At 52.9% G+C, this 21,031-nt stretch overlaps 2 protein-coding genes across 6 annotated transcripts; one reads left to right on the forward strand and one right to left on the reverse strand.

The window, feature by feature from the left end:
• Positions 1-15,054: 15,054 nt before the first annotated feature.
• On the forward strand, positions 15,055-16,085 carry LOC119102537 (S-formylglutathione hydrolase-like). The gene has a single exon (XM_037225921.1). The coding sequence runs from the start codon at positions 15,179-15,181 to the stop codon at positions 16,019-16,021; it is 843 nt and encodes a 280-aa protein (XP_037081816.1). The 5' UTR covers positions 15,055-15,178; the 3' UTR covers positions 16,022-16,085.
• Positions 16,086-18,003: 1,918 nt separating this feature from the next.
• On the reverse strand, positions 18,004-20,908 carry LOC119102540 (Golgi SNAP receptor complex member 2). 5 transcript variants are annotated; one of them, XM_037225928.1, is made up of 5 exons: positions 20,875-20,908; positions 20,131-20,345; positions 19,470-19,575; positions 18,801-18,953; positions 18,004-18,350 (listed from the first exon to the last, which is right to left on the reverse strand). In XM_037225928.1, exons 2-5 carry the CDS (start codon positions 20,265-20,267, stop codon positions 18,105-18,107), a joined length of 642 nt encoding a protein of 213 aa, XP_037081823.1. In that variant the 5' UTR covers positions 20,268-20,345; positions 20,875-20,908; the 3' UTR covers positions 18,004-18,104. The 5 variants fall into 5 exon arrangements, with proteins under 5 accessions (XP_037081823.1, XP_037081824.1, XP_037081821.1 ...); XM_037225929.1 differs by having other exon boundaries at positions 20,881-20,906; XM_037225926.1 differs by having other exon boundaries at positions 20,840-20,894.
• Positions 20,909-21,031: the final 123 nt, after the last annotated feature.

Here is a 21,031-nt window from a genome sequence, read left to right on the forward strand (position 1 = left end):
CTACACTATCGAGTCACAGTTCGACCAAGCGTGACCTACTGTGCGGTGATTGCAAGCCCTTGCATAATCATGAAATACATAGTACACCAGAAATTATTGTTGTCGTGGTGTGTGCTTCTAAACGTGACACATAGGGCAAACTTCCAATCACATTATCCTCGTAATGGTGCTAGTAAAGCACCGAACTTGTGATCGCCCCTGGGTGGCAGACTAGTTCGTGCGACTGAAATAACTATTGCAATCGTAAAATATATTTGCAAATATATTTGCAGATAAAGACAGCTATGTTGCAAGTGGCAGGGAGGGCCAGAAAGGCAAATCATTTGGTGATGCTGCATGCCATGCGAAAATGACTAGGATTGTCCAATAAGCTATACGGAATGCTAGATTGTGATGCCATGGATAGCAGGCTGCAGGGTGTAGGCAGGATGAATGCTGGTGGTTCAGTGACGTTGACTATGCACGATCGCGTGAATGAAGTTCGTGAGGACTGTACCGCGGAGCATTGAGACCTCTCACAAAGATACTTAGATGACGGCAGCGCGGCGGAAACATCACTGCAATTTCACACAAAGGGACAATCATGGCATTATGCTACCGGCGCCAGTGAAGATAAACTTTCCTGTAATACAGCACAATGGTGTTGCTGCTCCCTAAAATTCAGAAGGTGTTAAGACGTTAAGTTCCATTCATCAGGACATTTTGCATAATCTTTTTGATGTTTTCGAAGGCGTCATTAGCATGCACATAAGGCCAGTTGTTGGGCTCCAGGATGATTTCCACAGAGCACTGACCACGCCGCCGTTCTTCCACGAACCGTGAGGTGTGGCGCGGCATTGGTTACACAAACTTATTGTCAGAGCCGTGGCCACAAACCCGATCCGGCAAGCTTGCATTATGATGCTGAAGTTGTGAGAGCAAAAACGCTTTTAGCAATTATGAAACTCATCAAAGTCTGGTAGTAAGATTTATTGCCGATCCCGTGGTAAGTCACTTGCATAAGAAACGAGTGGGTCGCCGTGGAGGAAGGGGGGGGGGGGGGCGATAGCCCTTCCACGTGGGGGGGGGGGAGGGCTTAAAATTAAACCTACGGTGTCTGAAGCATACATGACAATTTTTGGGCAGATATTGGAAGATCAAAATGGGGAAAAAGCTATTTCTTTACCTCATTTTTAATGGGGATGCAAGGAAAAACCGCTTAAACCTGGATTGAATCCCCACGATGGCGCATATTCCCACTATACTTTGGGCCACTTGGATGGAGGGTGTCACCGCCACGAGTCTGGGGTGAAGGGTATCAACGCCACGAGTCTTGGGTGTAAGGTATCAACGTCACGAGTCTTGAGTGGAGGGCATCAATGCCACGAGTCTTGAGTGGAGGGCATCAGTGCCACGAGCCTGAGTGGAGGTATCAATGCTACGAGGCTTGAGTGTAGGGTACCAACGCCACGAGCCCTGAGTGGAGGGTATCAACGCCACGAGCCTTGAGTGGAGGGTATCAACGCCACGAGCCGTGCGAGGCGGCGACTGTGACCACAGCGGGATTCAAGTTCAGGCAAGTTCACCGCGTTCCTGCTGCCTAGTGTATTTTCACTCACTTCGTTCTTGGACAAGGGTTCAGTTTACACACATGACCTACCGCTACGCATTTTATTGGTATCGTCCCGGTTGCCAGTGTCCGGTTCCGAGCACTGAAGCGGCAGCGTGGACACGGCTGGTGGATGACTCCGGATGGAGCTGGAATCGACCACGGAATCAACCAGATATTCGGTGGCTACGTTGAAATCGGTTGCTTTGAATTTCCTGATACGGCTCAGAGCCAGAGTTTGCCGACCGAGTCACCAATGAGTTGACTTAAATGTAAACATGTGAGTTAGTGACAGTGTAAGAATATATGAAATAGAACACGGTGACGTCGATATCAAAACGGCCAGCCAACCTGACCCGTCATCAAGGCTATCGAGAGGTTCGTTTCCAAGCACCATCACCAAAATCCAATCAATCGAAATCGATTTCAAAATTGCTTGGGCCGGAACCGGAACCGACTCGACGCTCTGCTGTGCTGCTTGGAGTCGGTGCCGGAATCAGCGCCATGCGCAGCGAGTCGAACTGCGAGTGAATTCCTCTGAAGTGGACTCCATCACAACGCGAAAGCGGACTTCATCACAAGTATTGGTGATGATAGCAGCCAGTGAGTCAGCCCGCAAAGCATGTGTGGTTTCCAGCCGTTGACTTAACGGGCAGGCGCGTTACATTCGTCGCCGCAGCGCCAGTCTGCACGTCTGGGCATATATGGGAGACAGCTGTTAGGCAGAGCCTCCGCGTGTAGGGCGGGCAGGCCCGGGCGGAGCACGACCGGGTGTGCTCCGCCAGATGTTCCCGACCAACGGGACCGCGGTATGCCTTAAATCCGTGATACAAACCCGCACAGATATTTCAAGAGTTTGCTCTCCGCGGGGCTGGGAAGTGTTGTTTCAGGGGGGGGGGGGGATAAGCTATTTTCACTGTCTATTTTTCATATAGGACTTATCATGGGAGGTTCTCCAAAAGGCTAGACGCGCCGGACGGACGTCATGTACAGAGCGTTGCTTTGCGGCTTTTTTGTACGACGTTTAATCTACCAATGCACAAGCTATTTTGCGACTTACATGGTGCTAAGCATAGCATAAAACCTTTTCACAGATTGACAACTGCGGTGCGTAGCAAAACCAATTGCGGCTGCTGCAAACAGACAACAAAAAAAACTGCGTAAAGCATTACTTCCCGCCGCCCAAATTGTCGATGTCTTCTTGAGCCTCAGTATGCGCTACTACACGAAATCGAAAATCGCTTTTAGCACCCCGATACAACCATGGCGGGTGCCGTCAACACATGCCGGCGATGGCGGCTGTTCCACGCCACGAAACGCTAGCATTCTTTACCATTGATCACATCTAGCGCATGCCAGGTCACGATGTCATGCTGAGGCGAACGAGACCTGGTACGTACCTGGTACCTGGTACCTGGTACGTTTCGAACCATCCAGTTACTTTACGGAAGAGCTCAGCAGCAGCACCACGCGCGAATACGGGCAGCTACGGCGTGGAGAGGCGTCGGTGCCGTACGCGGCTGCGCCAGCGCATCGTCGCCGTTGACCCGTCAGTTCAAGACTGGGTCAAATGCGTTACAACAGATGGGATATCAAACTACGATCTCGCGTCACAGCTTTCAAAACACCGAGACTGAACGTGCAAACATGTATTCATATATACGCAAAAATAAGCAAGCACAAGAATAATACTTGGGTACGCTTGGCGTCTTCCTGAGAAGAAAATAATAAAAACGAGGTAGACGTAAAGACGGCAGGCGCGGGGCGACCTAGTTACCGCGTCCAGAACACCCCGCTGGACTCGCCCCACCGCGCGCGGCACCGTCGCACAGCGACACGAAGGAGACAACACCACATGGCACCAGAACAAAACTCGACGACTCGCGCTCGCGACGCCGAGTCGGCCGCAGACTGGAATGGGGCTGCGCGGCGCTGCCAGCGCGCCGCGCGCGTCCTCCGCGTTTGTCGCGACACCACAGCCACGCCGCCATCTTGGAGGGGTTCCTGCAGCCTACTGGACCCGTCTGCGGAGATAAGTTTCCTAACTATACTGGCACATAGCGGAACAGCTGCGCGGAGGGTGCGGGCGCCTCGGCCGGACCTGTCGTGGCGGCGGCCGACTAGGAGCCGCGCTAGCCGACGGCAACCGGAGCCCCAGCCGGCGCCGTCTCATTGCACACAGAGCGGACTCGGCCTGCGCTCGGGTCACCGCTGCAGGCCGAGCAGGTACAACACCACATGACTGTGGCCGCCCCACGAGGCCATGTGCAGCGGGCTGAAGCCGTCCCGGTCCGCCAGCCGAAAATCGGCGCCGTGGCCAACCAGCAGCTGCACGAGCTCCAGCTGGCCGCGACGCACAGCCCGGTGCAGCGCCGTCCAGCCGTCAGCGTCCATGCTGTCGAGACCGACGCGCGCGCCGGCCGACAGCATCTGACGCACGGCCGCGCAGTCGCCGGCGCCAACGGCGCGCTGGAATCGCCGCTGATCGACGGCGTCGGGGCTAGCGGCCGGCGCCGGCCGCCGTCGCCGGCTGCGCGCCGGCGCCCGGTACGGGTCGGCGCGCCGGTACGGGTTGGGCGGGTAGTGCACGCCAGTTGACAGCGGGCAGCGCGGTTTGGCGTTGTCCAGCCGCTCCGTCGGCCAGCCGGCGGAGGTCTGCGACCCGATCGGCTTCCGCTCCTGCCCCTGCCCCTGCTCCTGCTCCGGCTCTGGCTCCGGCTCCGGCTCGGGCGTCGGCGCCGGCGCCGGCTCGCTGGTGTCGGACTGGCGTGGGGAGGGCGCCGGCGAGACGCTCATCTCGGAGACGGACGAGCAGGACGAGGTGGCAGACGAGCAGCACGAGGCCGGCGAGTCGGGGTACTGCCAGTAGATATCCGTCATGATGTCCGCGCACGCGGCTGGCGCATCAGCCGCAGTTGCACACGATCAACGACGCTCGGCAGACACGCCCTCGACGGTGGCCTGCGGTGTGACTGTGAGAGCGCACCGTCCGCGCGTCCACCCTCCTTCAAGCTCGCCGCGCTACTGGCGGCGCGTCGCCGCCGCGCCGGCCGCCGGGGCAGACGGCTCAGCGTGTCAACATCGCCAGCGTGGGAAAACGACGCCAGCGCCGCGCTGCGGATTCCCACGCAGTTACGGCAGCGAGCGGATTTGAATTCAGGGGCCGCCGCGCGGCGGCTGGGTGTGAGAACGGAGAGGGAGGAGGGAGAGCGCGAGGAGAGCGCACAAAGCGGTGGCCGTTAAAACTGTCCTGAGAAAGTTACTATCTGATAAGCCTCGCTGTTTGGCGGGCCGCAATTTTGTTTTTCTGCCAGTGGGATTTCAATGGAGCATTCCTGGGAAGGTTTCTTGAGGTCGCGCGAGATGGAGACCTGTTGATAACCGCGGACATATCCTTTATGTGTGCGTTAGAGCGGCCCGGGACGGATGTTTGGATCCGGGCCGGCGTCCTGGGAGAATTGCGCGCTGCCGCCGCGACCGACAGTGCCGGCGCCGCCGAGCGAGGTGTGAGTTCCTCTGATGTATGCGGCGGCTGATGTTTTATGCATCGTCCGGCGCTGTGTCGGCGGCCGATCGGACGACGTTCAGCCGGTGAGGGGAGGCGGACAGGGGGGACAAAACCAATCGTACGTAATGACCCGGCGCTGGCGCCGTTTTCCACGCGAGCCTCGGAGTCGCGGCCCCTGCGCCGAACCTGGCGGGCGTCAGGTCGGGTCTCGAGCCCGCGAGCTCGCCGCGCCGCTCCGCCGGCCCTCCGGCGGCTGCGGCTCCAGACGGGCACGCCGCCAGCCTTGAAGACGGTGCGGCGCGGCCGTCACGTACCTCATCAGCAGCTGCGCCATTAGCGGACGGCGACTGGTGCGGGGCACGCGTGGTCGCCGTCGTGGCGCGCGGCGGGTGGCCGCGCCCGGTCGCCGAGGCCCCGCGGCGGCGCGCTGAGGTCAGGGGCGTGCCGATCCCAGAGGGGACGCTCGCCACCCTGATCGTCGCCCCCGATCGACACGGATCTGAACCACTGAGCGACACATTCCACCGCAACGGAACGTCATACGCGGCACAGCGGGACGCGGGGCGTATGGTAATGCTTGACCTACTTCACCGTCAGTTTTCAGGCTAGAGGTGTTAGATGAAGGTGTTTGCGATGTTTGAGGCAATCAGCGAATGAAATGGTGATCCATTGGACTAACTTGGCAGCACTTACACTCAAGTTCAATGAAATTGAGCTTAATCACATCATTTTGTGGCCATTTAGGTAGGAGCGGTGGGAGCGCTTTCTGCTGACCGTTCTGCTATCTTTCTTCACCCCATCCGTGCGATCTCCAGGCTTCAGTCTCGCGGCCTGTACTGACCGTTCTGCTGTCTTTCTTCATCCCATCCATACGATCATAAGGCTTCAGTCTCATTGCAAAGTTTCGTCTTGCCGTCAGCCGACGAGGGTGGCTCACTGTATCCATATAGCGTTACTGCACGGTGTGCCTGGTTCTTATTGCACAGGTGGCCAATTGCACTGGAGGAGTTTGCACACATTTTTGGTGCCTGCATTCTTATGGGGATTATAAGGCCAAATATATTAAGCCGGTTATAGACATCAAAATGTTGTTCTTGTCCTAAAGGCTGCCAACAGGTTGTTCGAGCCCTTTTGGTTCACCTTATCTCTTAAAAGAACATAATCCCTTCTCTCAACGTAAACCCAAACGGACACATAACTGCCATCCTCAGCACACCTGCACTCCGAGCTGTGTAGTCGTCCGAACAGGTTTGGGCTACATTTGAGAACGATGCTGCGTTTCGGCGCTCTGCACTTTTTATGTGCAGAGCACCACATGACATGCCAATTGCAGTGCACGTCATATTCTGTTGAGTGTTCATTTGGTCCGATTCCTCATTACCATGAGATTCATTTTCATGATTTGACGATTCATCACCCGCGCCCCTGAAGTGAGCATGCAGAGGTCGTATATTTTTTGTGCTGTCAGCCCCAGGGGGCGAGGAACTCCGCCGCGTCGCGTTTCAGCCGGGCTTTCACAGTGCGCTCGCGCCGCCGTTCCAGCTGATAGCACCTCCATCCGACTTCCCGTTGGCTGGAAGCCGGCCAGCCCACGGACAGAGCCCCAGAGATCCCATCGGATCGTCATTAGGCTCGGGTCCATTCCACGGTTGTCGCCGGCGCGCAGGCTCAGCCGTAACATATCGCCCGAAATAAGCCGAGGCGCGGTGGGAGCCCTTTTGGTGTGGCACACCGGCCAAGCTGCTCATCCGGCGCGAGTAACAATACAGCAAAGAACGGCCCATGAATGCGGCGCCTTGCTTTTTCACTGGAGCGTATATTTGGCGCCATTTATGATGTCATGACATATTATCAACTTTGTGGGATACGTTATTTAGGTACAAGACCCAGACAAGGGCAAGGCAACTTGAAGGATAAACTCCCTTTCAGATCCTCTCCCCAGGGGTGTAAAACTCGCCGACTTGGTGGATAAGGTCAGCGACAAAAATGTTTATTTTCATGCGACGCTTGGTGCCAAAAATGCCTCTGACCGACGGTTTTGGTGGCGGCCACGAAAAAGCATTACAGCACACATTCCATAACCTCGCATGGGCTTCAATGGTAATATATTCCACCCCACAGAACCAACAAGCCTTTCCGCAAACAACATTTACCGTACCCTAAGCCTAAGAAAGATGGCCGCATGACATTTTTCTTAGGCTCCATTTCAAGCCGACAACAAAAATATCCTAAGATTTCTACTTGGTCGCTCGCTTCGGTAGCAGATCGGCGACAGATCAGTATATTTCCTTTGGCCCGGCCCGTCGTCCGATTCGCTGATTTTACCAGCCGACTCTCAGTGTTCCGAACTAAACAGTAGAACATTCTGAAAAAGGTCTGGACTAGCAAACCTGTTTTTAATGACGGCTGACTTAGCTAACCTAGCCTGGCCTGAGCGGCTTGCGCAGGGTCGTCTTAGTCACCTTAGCACTCCTCTGGCTATTGACGGCTCCGTCGCCGGAGTCATTTAGCCGTCTTTAAAGCTCTCTGGACACTTGGGTTCTTCTTAACTGCTCGGGACCCTTTTGGCCCCTGGGAGATTTCTTCCATCATCCAAGAGCCATCATCATCAGCCTTCCATCATCAGGGAGTCCATCGAGCCCTTCTCGCTGCTCGATGGACTCCCTGACCGGTCAGAGGCACTCATGTACACTCAGGAGTTCAGTCAGTGCCCACGACTGCCTGCCAGCTCAGTGCCCCTCTTGCCGCTCAGGAACCTCACTCTTTATAGGCCTGCTTATCCATTCAAGGACTACTTTGGCCCCCAAACAATTTTCCAGTCACTGACATTTCTTTCTGGCTGCTCAAGTGTCCCCACTGAAATGGCCGTCAGAGCCACCTTGCCACGTCTAAGGTCATGGCTAGCGATCCTGCGGGGTATGGGGATGGGGGTGAGGGTAGAGTGTCCATTTTCCCTGACGCCAAAAAACGCAAAACCTGGGGTTTTGTGGAGGTGTGCGTCTTGCTGTTGTTGCTGCGTGGAGCGTAAAAAAGCGCCTGTGCTGAATGAGTGCAGCCCATCCTCCTACTACTCACTAGGACCCTTTTGGCCACCCAGAGGCCCCTGTTACAGATACGTGAGCCTCAGTTGGCCACTGTGTGCACTCAAGTCGTTAGTTAGGTCCCTTCTGTCACTTAAAAGTCCCTTTAGTACTTAGAACACCGTCGGAACTACGCGGGCCTTCCTGGACCGTTTTAGTGTGGCGGTTAGAATGCGCACCGGGAGGGGCCTGTCTGGCTACTGACAAGCCTCCTGTGGGTGGGATCTCCCTTTGACAGCTTAAGAACTTAACTGGTCACCGAGACCCCCTGGCCATGAAAGGGAACTTTTGATCGCTTGTGGGCCCTTCTGGCCACCGAATGTTCGTTTGGTTGCTGGCAGCTCACTGGCCACTCAGCGGCCCGTTTTGTCGTTAAAGCATGTCTTTAATGAAATAACTCCTTGGACACCTGTTTTAGGGTGACAAGTGCTTAGGGGCTTGTCAGGCTAATGAGGGACCGCCCTCGCGCCACTCAAGAGCCCTCTGCCTGCTGAGACAATCTCTAAGTTCTCAGAGCCGAAGGTCTGCTGAGGACCCCATTAGGAGCTCAAAGCCCTTTACATCCACGTGACCCTCGGTTTATTTGCGGGAGCTTCTGTATACAAAGGGTAATAGAAACGCTAGGATGGCCGATAGCTGGTTTATGTCGTGTTGGAGAAAATACGCGCCATTCCATCGCTCAAACGGCGGGAAATCATTAAGTCTGAACACGGAATTTCTGGTACCTTCGATTCGTCAAAGCATGTAACGGTCTTCTAAAGGTGGGCTGCAGCCGGGTACGAGTGTTGTTTACTTTTGTTTTTTGCGTGCTTTGCTTGGCATGACAAAAATCTGAAACAAGCGACATTTTTATTCCTCAAACATTTCTGTGGTCCCCTTTTCCGCGGCTCCGATACATCTGTCTTCCGGCACAGCCCCACTTCACATTGCTGAACGTTCGCGAAGTCGCCTTCACCTTAATCTGAGCCCAACCCGAACCCCAATATATTGTTTATTACCTTCCAGGCAGCCTAGCAACCCATTTAAATCTGTACAACTAAATGCTGTGGCGCATCGAAAGGCGCCTACCAGGCAACACACGCCGCGCTAGGCTTGGAGCATGCCTAGGATATGGTGGAGAATATGACGATGATTGGGGTCGGACCCGAACTCAAACGTGGTTTCCGTAAGGAGACATGGCCTCGAGGAGGCCCGTTTTACGTCATCCCTCAGCGCTGCCTGCCACCGGTAAGACTTTTATCACGTTCTCAGCTGCCCTGGTTGTCGAGGTCCTGCGCCGTTTTTTTTTTAATTTTCCGGCCGAGGATAGCAGTCAGCCGTGGATCGAGCTTTAACGTGAGGACACGGTGAGTCCCGAGGGTGGAGGAGGACTGCTTTCATGGTTGAACTATCCCGTGATGTAGGGACGGTGTGCCTGCATTCTTCGCATCGACAGATATCCTAGCATTAGTTGAATGATGCAGTATAAATGAACGTTCCGGTTGTGTGCATGATATCGCAGGCTGCGGGTGACAAAAGCTTCCAGTGACACGCCTTTTTCTGATTACGCTGTTGGCATGCATGTCATTGACATTTCTTGTCATCTAGTATCGCGTTAAGCTGCTAGCGACAACTTTTGCTCGCAGAAATACGGTCGGCGTCACAAAATAATTTTTTACCATCCCTGCCTCTCCCATTGCCGAGCCGAGGGGCCCGTGCCTTGTACATTTTCACGGCGTGCCGACATCGATGCTAAATGGTGGGAGACTGCTTCTCAATACCTGCAACTAATGCCAGATTTGTTACCGCCTGACATTCGGTAGTACACAAATTTGTTAGCAAAGCGCTGTTACCGTGCGTGTGACGTTAAACATTAATGCGACGGAAAATCGCCCCATCCCGACGTCACAATGGAAGGGCAAAAAAAAGGCGGTCCCGAAATACGGAAATTCGCGTTGGTTTAATCAAATCCGTGTTGTCGGTGGGGTGCTCCTAAAGCCTTAGTTATGGATGATAGATATTTTCATATTTGTATGTCTGGGCATGCGAAATGAATTTTTTCACGGGGGAGGGGGTATGGGGTTGTGTACGTATTAGAATTGCTGGAGCGTGGGTCGGTGCCCTGCGTTATTGAGGCAATTTCCGCGAAATATTCCTGTGGCTGGTGCGTGTTCACGTGATGGTCGATGCAATTTGGGTCTACTTACAGTGCAATGGGTGGATCTAGAAAGCAAACAGGTCTTCGCCCATGCATACTACTGCGTTCGTAAAATGCCAGCGTACACCTATTTTTCTTTCTCAGCTGCTGTTCCCAGCTTTGGAATTTGTTCAATTTCACCACCACCAGTTCCAAAACCAAAATTCTGAACTTGACCAGACGTACACTGGACGTACCCCTGGTGTACCGGAGCGTATCCGAGCGTACCGGAACGTACCCCGAGCGTACCCGCTCGCCTCGGCCCGACCAACGGCGGCGGCGGCGGCGGCGGGCGGCGCGCCGTGACGCGGCGGCGGCCGGCTCGGCCGACGGGTCCGTTCCCACGCTCGCCGCGGCGCCGGGAATCGATAATGTGCTGATGCCGCCAACGGGCGGCCGGCCCAGCGCCGCCCATCATCGCGTTACCGCCGTGACGGCGGGGCCGCGGCGGCGACGGGCGGCGCTCGGTACCACGTCAGAAGCCCGTCTGCCATCGGACGGCGAGTCCGGGCGCCGTCGGGTCCACCCGCCATCTGACTGGAAGCCGGCTCCATTTGAGCGAGAGTCCGCTCGTCTTTTCATCGGAACAGAGCTCGCCTGTCACCAGAACGGAGCCATTATGCCACCGAATCCAGGGCCGACTACCTTCAGAGTACAATCCGCCCGATCATGACACCGACGGATGGAGCAGGCCGTCACGGGAACTAGCGGCGGGTCCAGTCACCAGGGACCGCTCGGCGGGTCCGCAGTCATGTGACTGAACGGTGGGTCCACCCGCCATTTGGCCGGACAGTGGGTCCGCGGCTTCCGTGGGACCGCGCGGCGGGGCTGCGGCCATGAGACCGCGCGGTGGGTCTGCGGCCATGGGACCGCGCGGTGGGTCTCCGGCCATGGGACCGCGCGGTGGGTCTCCGGCCATGAGAGCGGGAGACCAGCCAGCCGAACCCACAGCTTTCTAATGCCGCCAGCGGGCGGCCCCGACAGATGTCTCCGACACACGCCCTTCCCGACACGCCAAGGAACTGATCGGTTGGGAGATGGCGGTCAGGGACACGCCCACGCCCGCCCACACGGGTAATTGTACAACACGCATTCGCTCATCGCTCACATGGCTATCTTGAGCCTAATTGGTGCTCCAGGGCTTCGATATTTAGGCCCGCGCTCGCCCGTGTAACCAGAACCGCGCAGCCGTAGCTCATCCATGTCGGCGGTTTACTAATGATCCAGAACGGCCCGGTTCCGAGTGATATGATGTCCGGCTCTGGGTGAGCGAGCGGACTTCAAAGGCGGCCTGAAAATTCCGTTCCGCACTGCGAACGTTCTCTGATGGAACCCTGGTCTCCTGCCTCCATGCACAGAGGTTGCGATTGATAGGAAGCTTGTATCGGTTGATGCATGCTCGCGTACCGTGCATCGACGTATCACGTGATTATTTCTTCCTGATTCACGGGTGGCTTTGTTGACGTCATAGGAGCATTGAGATGCGGTGCATGGCCACGCTTCTGATCTGTAAGCTACACAAGAATCGAATCAGTTGCATGCGAAATCCCATGCTGTTTCAGTCCCTTTTTTATGAAAGCTGATGCCGACAATCAAAGCCTGTCCGACTTATGGCAATCATCTATGGCAATGTCTTGTAATGATGTCACAGGGAAGCGAACTCGACGACCATTGTAAATGGTCGGGAATTAGTTAGGAGTTAAAGTGGACACAGCGTTCAAACACGAAAGTGCGGTCAAAGTCGGGCAACAAACGATGGATTTGTCCATGGCCAGGGGCGGCGCCACGGACTTTAAGTTAGGAAGGGGGCGGGCGGCGCCACGGACTTTAAGTTAGGAAGGGGGCAGGCGGCACCACGGACTTTAAGTTAGGAAGGGGGTGGGCGGGGCGCCATGGACTTTAGGCTGGGAGGGGGCAAGGTTCTCCAGGGGCCTCCTGAACAAAATGGGGCCTTCTCACTGGAGGCCTCCTGAGTGGTGTCGTATTCAAGGGGAGGGAGCACCGAGTGCATGTCTCCGTACCGAATTATGATACAGGGCCTTCTGTCCCAGAAAATGTTCTCCTGATGCAAAGAGAGGCCTCCTGATCAAGGAAAGGACGCTTCCAATTCACGAGATGGCCTCCAAATCTTGCTAAGGGGCTATCACAAAACCAGTCAACCCTCATCCGAACCGCGACCGTCTGATGCATGATAGTAGGCATCCTGTCCCAGAAATGGGCCTCCTGAACACAGAGGGTGCTTCCTAAACCAGAACAGGGGCCTCCTTAACCAAGCATTGGGCGTGCTGATCTGGAGATTAGGCTACCTTATTCATAACGTCCTGTGCAACTAACTGTGCATGCTATGCCTTTGCACATCACACCAGCGGCCGTAGTTTCGCGAAATGGGTTAAGGGGAATGGGCCGAAGAGGTAAATTTAACGACGCTTACCCCATAATTCGCCAACGAAAGGATTCCCCCTGATTTTGGCCACTTCTTCCAAAAGGTTGGGTTGGGAGACATAATGGGAGGTAATTGTACCTTACCTTATTAAGAGATAAGCGTAAAGCCAGACAACCTAGTAGAAGGTTCCGGGTAATACGTGCATGATATATCAAAGCTCCTCGGGTCTGTCTGACAGCGTCAGCCAGGGGACATGACCTCCGCTGTCTTCGTGAGTGCGGTCTGCTGGCTTCGAGAGCGGTGCCTGCTGCGTGGCTTAGTACACTTAATTTTATAATAGCACCAAAGCAGCAAGAAACAACACCGGCCTGCTAGCGCGTGTAAGTCGTGTCAGCACGGAGGGAGACAACTGGAGTTGTGTGAAAGAGACCTGCGATTTGGCAGAGACGGGCTGGTCGAATGGTCACCAAGGTTTTGAATTTGTTAACAGATTAGGGCAAGTATTCACGCGACGTGATCTACACAGAGCATGGCAGGCGTTTTTAGGTCCACACCACACGCATGGCCAGCGAGGGTGCTGTCGGAGGGCGTTCAGTCGACTTTCACACTCATCTCGAATGTTCTCCGTGTGAGCCTGGGAACGTTCGGGCGCGAGCGCATTGTTTTCCGAAAAACTCAGTGTAGTCTCTAAAATGGTATAAGAATATCACTGATTTGTGACGTGTTGGCAGGACCATGCCGGAAAATGTACGTACCAATTGGGAACAAATTGGTTTCAAATTTTGATCTCCAGCTTGCCGTAGGATCCAAATTTAGTCCGAAAAAAGACGCGGTAGAACACACTACGTCGAATGAGGCTTTAATTGACAGAAAGCATTGATAGTGAGCTCAAAAAACAGTTCAAAAAACCAAAGTTTTGGGGATTTTTTTGCTTTTATTCGGTGGCTTGGGGGTCTCGTGTCAGAAACCATTTGGTTCAAATCTAAAGCTAAAAAGTTTTGCCAAATCTACTTTTGTGGAATTTAGTTTTTATGGCAGTATATTAACGGTCCACGACACTTCAAGCGCGTGGGCTTTGACCCTCAAAAAAATGCCTCCCTGAAACATGATGTACCGATCAGCTGACTAGTCTGGGGTGCTTTTTGGTCCTCTAAAGATAACTTAATGATAAGTTCAATGCACCAAAATGCATCAGAAAGGGATAAAAACGTATCTTTAGTGGTGCATTTTGGTCAAGCGGTTTTTTGGCTATAAATCTTTAACTATCAACCGCAGAGGGGGTGGGCTCGAGTTAAGAGGAGGCCAATGAATGCAGCTGTCGTGTCCAAGCCCAACATAGCCAAATTTAGGAGATTTTGAACGACAAGGAGATGTTTTGTGAGGGATCATTCTAAACCAGGTAGTGTTTTTACTTTTCCGTTGTGGATAATTTGGTGTCAAAAGATTCTGATGATATGAAGTCGCTACTTTTTCAGGAGAATGGAGATATAGTTAGGTTGATATTTCGGTAACATGCCGTCATCGAAACAGATAGCAGAGGTCACTCATAGCATAAGTCACTGTTGTTGTTTCGATAAAGGCTTGCTGCCGAAGTATCAACCTAGCTATATCTCCATTCTCCCTGGTTTTTCCAACGAATAAGGCTAATACTACTGTCTTATCTATGTGAATAATGTTCCTCGCTAATGCATTGACCTTAAAAAGACTTGTATAGGTCAATGCACTAATGCACTGAGCAGCTACGCAAGTTGGGGTATTTAGAAAGCACGTTGAGCCCAGCGAGTTTGATTTTTAATATTTGAAAATGTTCTTTTTTGACAAGCTGCTCACAGGGTGTGACGCGTACAGCATGCCAATTAAGTTGTGACTTAATGAGCTATGACAAATGAACACGGCATTTGCGCTGTGCTCTTACTAGCGGGTCGGTTTGCTTCATTACGAAACAGAATAAAAGTAGTATAGGGAGAAGATTACAAAAACAGTGCAATCGAAGAAATCGCAGCATAGGGGCGCCACGGTGACGAAAAGAAGACTTTTCCAAAAACAAATTATCGTTGGGTTTTCCAAGGGCTTGTTTCAAGGTCACTAGATGGGCACATTTTCCTTTTCTCTCAACTCACCACATCGATAATGCAAGCAATAGAAAAGGGACAAAAAAACCCCCTCCGAAGACGTTTGGTAATACCAATATACTTTTCTAGTCCGACCAACATCGCTACATCATTGGCCTATAAAGGTCAATGCGCTACATACGCTCTCAAAATGATGCTAAGAAATTACTGACATTTAGTCGCAACTTGCCGGGCGTTTGTCCCGCGTCCTTGGTAGGAATCAGTGGGAGCGGCGTGGCAACGGGCGGTATTCTACACATTTGCCGGCAGAGTGTGGGAGAGTAGATTGCCGTCCCCGTGCAGGGTAGGCCACTTTGAAGAAGGTAGGAGGCATGGCGCTCACTCAAAAGACGGCCAACAAGATATTTGGAGGATGGCAGAAGGTGTTCTCCCACAAGAGCGCGGAGCTGAAGTGTGAAATGAACGTTGGCGTGTTTTTGCCGGCGCAGAGTGAGGTCGGGAAATGTCCTGTAATTTACTGGCTCTCTGGCCTGACTTGCACAGAGCAGAATTTTGTTACTAAGGCAGGTGCTCAGAGATATGCTGCAGAGAAGGGTGTTATTTTGGTGGCTCCTGATACAAGTCCACGGGGATGCAACATTGAAGGCGAAGATGAGTCTTGGGACTTCGGAACAGGCGCAGGATTTTATGTTGACGCAACTGAAGGAAAATGGAAGGAAAATTACCGCATGTTCTCATATGTCACCAAGGAACTGCGGCAGCTCGTCAATGAAAACTTCCCAACAAATGGGAAGCAGAGCATCATGGGTCACAGTATGGGTGGGCATGGAGCATTGATTTGCGCCCTGAAGAACCCTGGCATGTACTCGTTTGTGTCAGCCTTCTCTCCCATCTGCAATCCCAGCCAGTGTCCATGGGGGCAGAAGGCATTTGGTGGATACCTGGGAGAGGACAGAAAGCTCTGGCACGATTATGATGCAACTGAGCTTGTGAAAGACTATGCTGGACCGCCACTGGAGATCCTGATTGATCAGGGCTCAGAAGATGGATTCCTGAAGGATGGGCAGCTCTTGCCGGACAATCTGGTAGCCGCATGCGCCAAGGCCAAAGTGCCGGTTGTGTACCGCCTGCAGCCAGGCTATGACCACAGCTATTACTTCATTGGATCCTTCATTGGAGATCATATTGCAGAGCATGCAAAGGCTCTGCAGTGAGGTGCCATGAAAACAACCATGTCACATTGCTGTTTCATGCCCTGAAGGGCTTTGAGCTATGTTAGCCAGTGCTTGTCAGAGGGGAATGTGTTTGGGAGCGCTGTACCTGGGGGGTTGTTGATATACTAACTGTGATGTGGCACATCACACAGCAGGAGGAATCGTATTCTGATGCTTCTAATAAACTGGGTGGAATACCAATTTTATGATCCGAGCAATGGCTACAATGAGAGAGCAATGAAATATCTCAACTTTCTGGTCTGTAACTGCCTGTAGCAACCAAGTTATTGAACAACAGGCAGCCAGGTTCAAAGATGGTATCCTGCATGATATACAATATTTGGTTTTCCATTGTCTTTTGGAGGTTATTGATTTCATCCATGTGTTTTTTTTAAGACATGTCCCCAATATCACTGATATAAGTGCACAAACCAAAAATTATCATGCATTACAGCATTTATTTTCTGATCAGGAAGCAGCAGTGAACATGCTAATACATGATCACTGCTGGGCATTGCCTTACCAGCTTATTTTCTGAATGAAGTGTACACACTAGATCAAGTCACCCTCATCAAAGGCTAAGCTGCTTTGGCTACTGAGCACCATCTGTTTGAAGTGTGCCCCAATCTCCAGTCACAGCAGTGAAACATGAATGAATTGTGACTGCCTCTGGCCAGGGAAGTGTTTTGGATGACTTTAGAGGCACCTCCTTATGCCTGATGGGTCTCTGTGTATGACCATTTGCTGCCATTTAGTGTCCATTTATTTTCCCTGCCGTGTCAGCAGTGCCAGCTGCTGTCCATGTCAATGTTGCTGACTGCTGCCCATGTAAGCGGTGCCGGCCGCTGCCCATGCCAGCAGTGCTAGGTGTTCATGGCAGCAGTGCCAGGTGCTGCCCATGTCAGCCAGCAGCGACGTGCGCGTACTCAAGCCGGGCGTGGGCATCCAATAGCCAAGGAAGTACACCGCCGGGCGGCTGTCCGCCGAAGGCTGCCCCACCGGAGCACCGGCCCCGATGATGGCGCACGGGCACACCGGACTCGAGCGGCCGGTGCTGGGCACGCTGCTCAGGTACGACCCCCCCCCCCCCCCACGGGCTCGGAGACCAGAATGGAATGGAAAGGGGCTTAAAGATCGGAGCAACGCGACAATGTTTTGGTCGCTTGATTGACGAAATACTATGCTTAAGTGCACGGACGCAGCCTTCGTTTCTATCCTAGCGCAAAAGGAACTGGCGGCCCACACAACAGCCGATGTTTAAAGTGCCCGACAGGGTCCTCGTCTTAATGCACCTGGTTGGTGTCCTCTTCCGCCCGAGTTGCCTTCCAGCCCCCGCAAGACACGCCACAATATGTTTGATGGCGATCTAATTCCTGCAACGCCACCTCCCTGCTCAATGTTCTGGTTAGGGAAGTCTCAGACTTCGCTACCAACTCCGTTATACCATAATAATCTGACAAGGAGTGGGGAGCGTTTGCCATGACATGCGCCAGCGGGCTTACGAATCATAAACAACGTACATTATAAACACGCGGGCCTCTTTCGAAGCGGGGCGTTGCCCGTGTTACAGACCTAGCCATCTGATGGACCTAGTGGCGTGCTTGAGTGACTGCTCCGGGACAAAACGCACCCCACACTCAAATTACTGCGTATATTCCGCACAGCCAGTCCCAACGACACAGTGTAAGCCGTCGGCACACGACACAACGGACGGTCATCGCGTGGCGGACGCGGGACCCGGCAGCCACATCAGAGGGACTCTGAGGAGAGAAGGATCCGGCAGACATGTCAGAGCACACTGCGATACACCTCCGAAACTCGCCGCCGACACGGAATGCATCCCCCTGGCCGGGGTTACACGACGCCCGCAGTAGCACGCCACGCGCGCGCCATCTGCTCCGGCGCAGACCACAGGCCCACGCCACCACCACCATCTCCACGTCAAGGCTAGCATGGATCGGCCCGCTCCAGCGACGTCACGTGACCTCAGCACACCGCATCAGCGCACCTCTGAGGGGATCACCGGGGTCACCGGGGTCACGGGCCAGTGGCGTCAGGTCCGGCGGCACCACACGCGGCCACGTCAGGTCAGGTAGCGCCAGGTGACATACATGACTACGAGCGTGGCGAGCATGCCACCAAACAGCACGAACTTGTCCTGGTAGGCGCGCCGTTCTATGAGCCGCATCACTGTGTTGGACATGCCGAGCGTGTTAGCCAGGTCAAGCATGCGGCGGCGGGCGCCCTTCAACACGCCCCGCTGGTCCCGCAGGTTCGACAGCGCCGAGTTGCCGATGTTCAGCAGATCGTCCAAGCCGCGGTGTGAGTTCTGCCGGCGCGGGACACACCGCCGGTTAGGGACACACCGCTGGGTCGAGGTGCGCGCTGCCCAGCACATTACAGGCTATTCGGACAACTACCGACAATAATTACGGAACGAACGCAGTGTGTGGCGACTGACTATTTATAATCTGAATCGCACAAACGGGACTATTACGATGCGCACATGCATGCGCACAGGTCGACAACTTTCAGTGAAAATGACCAACCTCATAGGAAATCATCCCTACAGTTCCATAAACTGCCACATACCTGCAACCCTCTCTTTTCTTTACCTTGTGGTACTGAAGGCACACATCGCCTCCATATGCAGCTAGTATGAGTCGGCACAGTTACGGCTGCTTTTAGCAGCGCTATTGCGCATTCGGCGCCCTGTTTCACACTGCCCTGTAGGCAAGGTGGGGGGGACAGGAGTGCCGGGCGCGCGCCAGCCGCCCACCTGGAGCCGGTCGTTCATCTGGAGTGCCGCGTCGATGGCGATACTCGTGTCGCTCTGGTCGTTGGTGGTGAAGCGCTGCGATAGCAGCTGCTCACGCTCCATCCGCTCGCGGTCCCGCGCCATACGGCGCTGCTGCAGCGCCCGCAGCGCTGACTGGCGGGCGAGAAACGAACTTAAGTTTCCCAGTCAGCCGCCCGCAACCGTGGTGCTGGTGAGGACAAGGATCAGGACGGAGTGCGCAACAGAATGCAAGGCCGGAGATTTTGAGATGTAGTGATGGAGAAAAACAGTTTGGGGAAACTTGATCACCAACCAACAGATGAAAGAAAATAACAATTGTACTGCTTAACCTCTTTCAGTTGCCACATCAGTTATTTTTTATTCTGACCACCTCATAAACACAGTGAAGTGGCATAGTTAAAAGTTAGAATGTTTTGAGGTCAACTAGTAACTGAGTTTTAAGGGTGTGTCAACTGTGTTTTAAGGCTTGTTTATTTCAGATGACAATGGAATTACACTTCAGATAATGTAACCAAGCCCTTGCATCAAACTGAAGACCCAAAATTGTTTAATCCATAACCTACAAAACACAGAACAGAAAAAACATGAATGTTTATGTCATGCATGGTAAAGCTGTATCATCCACTACAATTTATGAGAAACACATACCTGAAGATGCTGGACATCATACTTCAACTGGTTTACACGTTGTTTGGCACTGTTTCGCCTCTGCACTGGCTCCTTGTCAGCCAAAATGTCCAGTCGCTTACAATTGCTGAAAGATAAGATGCCTCTGCAATCAAGTGCCAGTGCAACATCTTTGGACAGCAGGTCTTCTTTTGATTTTCTATTTGCTATTAGAAACATTTGTCATCAGCAAACCAATTTAAATTAAATATTCTAAAGCAGTGAAACTAGAAATCAGCACCCAGTAGTTCTAAACTTAAGAGGATGTATGATAGACTTAAGTCCTTCAGTAAAATCATTCTTGGGCCTGAATGGCATGGAAGGTCAGCTGTTTATGTGCCATGCATGCTCAGTCCAGCCCGCAGCAAGCAAATAGCACCGTATACATCCAAACACTTGAACCTTGTCTTAATTTTGCCAGGGGCAAAATCAAAATATCCATTGAGCCCGATAAGCCAGTCTTGCGTGACCAGTTCAAGACCAGTATGACATGCTGTGGTTGACAATTCATACAACCAGGCCAATGCAAGCTACAAACTTTTCTGAGTCCAGACAATGACTGTCAATACTTTCCACTGCATGTGCCATTATCATGCACATACATAAACCTCATCTCCAAGAAATGAAACAGTCACATCCATACCTAATGATGTTCTCAATGGCCAGATTAAATTCTCTCTCTTGTCCTTCTGCTTCAGAAGCTGATGCTCTTTCTAACAATGCAAACCCATCTTGCATCTGATGAACCAGACCATTTGTCTGGTGGTAAAGTGCCTCCATCCTTCTTCTGGAGCTGCCTGATGACTAGCCAGGCTTAACAGAACATAAGACAAGACAAAACAAAACTTCTGGAAGTTTCTGCAACAAGAGACATTCAACATCAATGAAAAGGTAATGAGTACAGCACTACACTGAAGTCAAAGACCATTAGAAGCATCAAAGACCCGAGGGGCTGTACAAAGGCCCCACACAAACTACATAGTTAGACACTGATACCGCCACACCAACTACCATATGGTAAAGTAGAAGCAAACATGCATCACGTTAATGAGCTCGACAAAGCACAAAAGCTACCTTCACTTTCACGGAGGTCCATCACAACAATGCATATCTGATAACACCCAATTACATTCTAGTTTATTCTGAGTGGGAGCAAACCCTTAAACACCCTCAGCACGACTGCAACTCTTGCGGACCCTCAGTTTATTCTGGGTGGGAGCAAACCATTGAACACCCTCAGCACGACTGCAACTCTTGCGGACCCTCAGTTTATTCTGAGTGGGAGCAAACCCTTGAACACCCCCAGCACGACTGCGACTCCTGCGGACCCTTCGGCCTTGGACCCTTCGTACTTTGTACGCGGACCGCCGATCAACAGCACACCAACCTGCACTCAGTCGCTTGAACTTTAAGTGAACAGCAGGCAAAGCGAAGGCCTACTGCTACGTGTAGAGTACAAATATAACGCAGCACTGACAATAGTATTAAGCGTTTGGGCCATTAATTTACAAGTGTCCTCTGTTGCATTGCATGCGTGCTCTTCC

This window comes from Pollicipes pollicipes, unplaced genomic scaffold (assembly GCF_011947565.3).
Source record: "Pollicipes pollicipes isolate AB1234 unplaced genomic scaffold, Ppol_2.1 Scaffold_5724;HRSCAF=6776_pilon_pilon_pilon, whole genome shotgun sequence".
NCBI lineage: Eukaryota > Metazoa > Arthropoda > Thecostraca > Pollicipedomorpha > Pollicipedidae > Pollicipes > Pollicipes pollicipes.

What these genes read in the sequence shown, in the direction of transcription:
- LOC119102540 (XM_037225928.1), bottom strand. Translation starts at nt 20,267, where the DNA reads ATGGAGGCACTTTACCACCAGACAAATGGTCTGGTTCATCAGATGCAA. An exon ending in GCCATTGAGAACATCATTAG is followed by an intron (nt 19,576 to 20,130) that starts GTATGGATGTGA and finishes CTTATCTTTCAG; the next exon opens with CAATTGTAAGCGACTGGACA. An exon ending in ATGATGTCCAGCATCTTCAG is followed by an intron (nt 18,954 to 19,469) that starts GTATGTGTTTCT and finishes CTCGCCCGCCAG; the next exon opens with TCAGCGCTGCGGGCGCTGCA.
- LOC119102537 (XM_037225921.1), top strand. Translation starts at nt 15,179, where the DNA reads ATGGCGCTCACTCAAAAGACGGCCAACAAGATATTTGGAGGATGGCAG.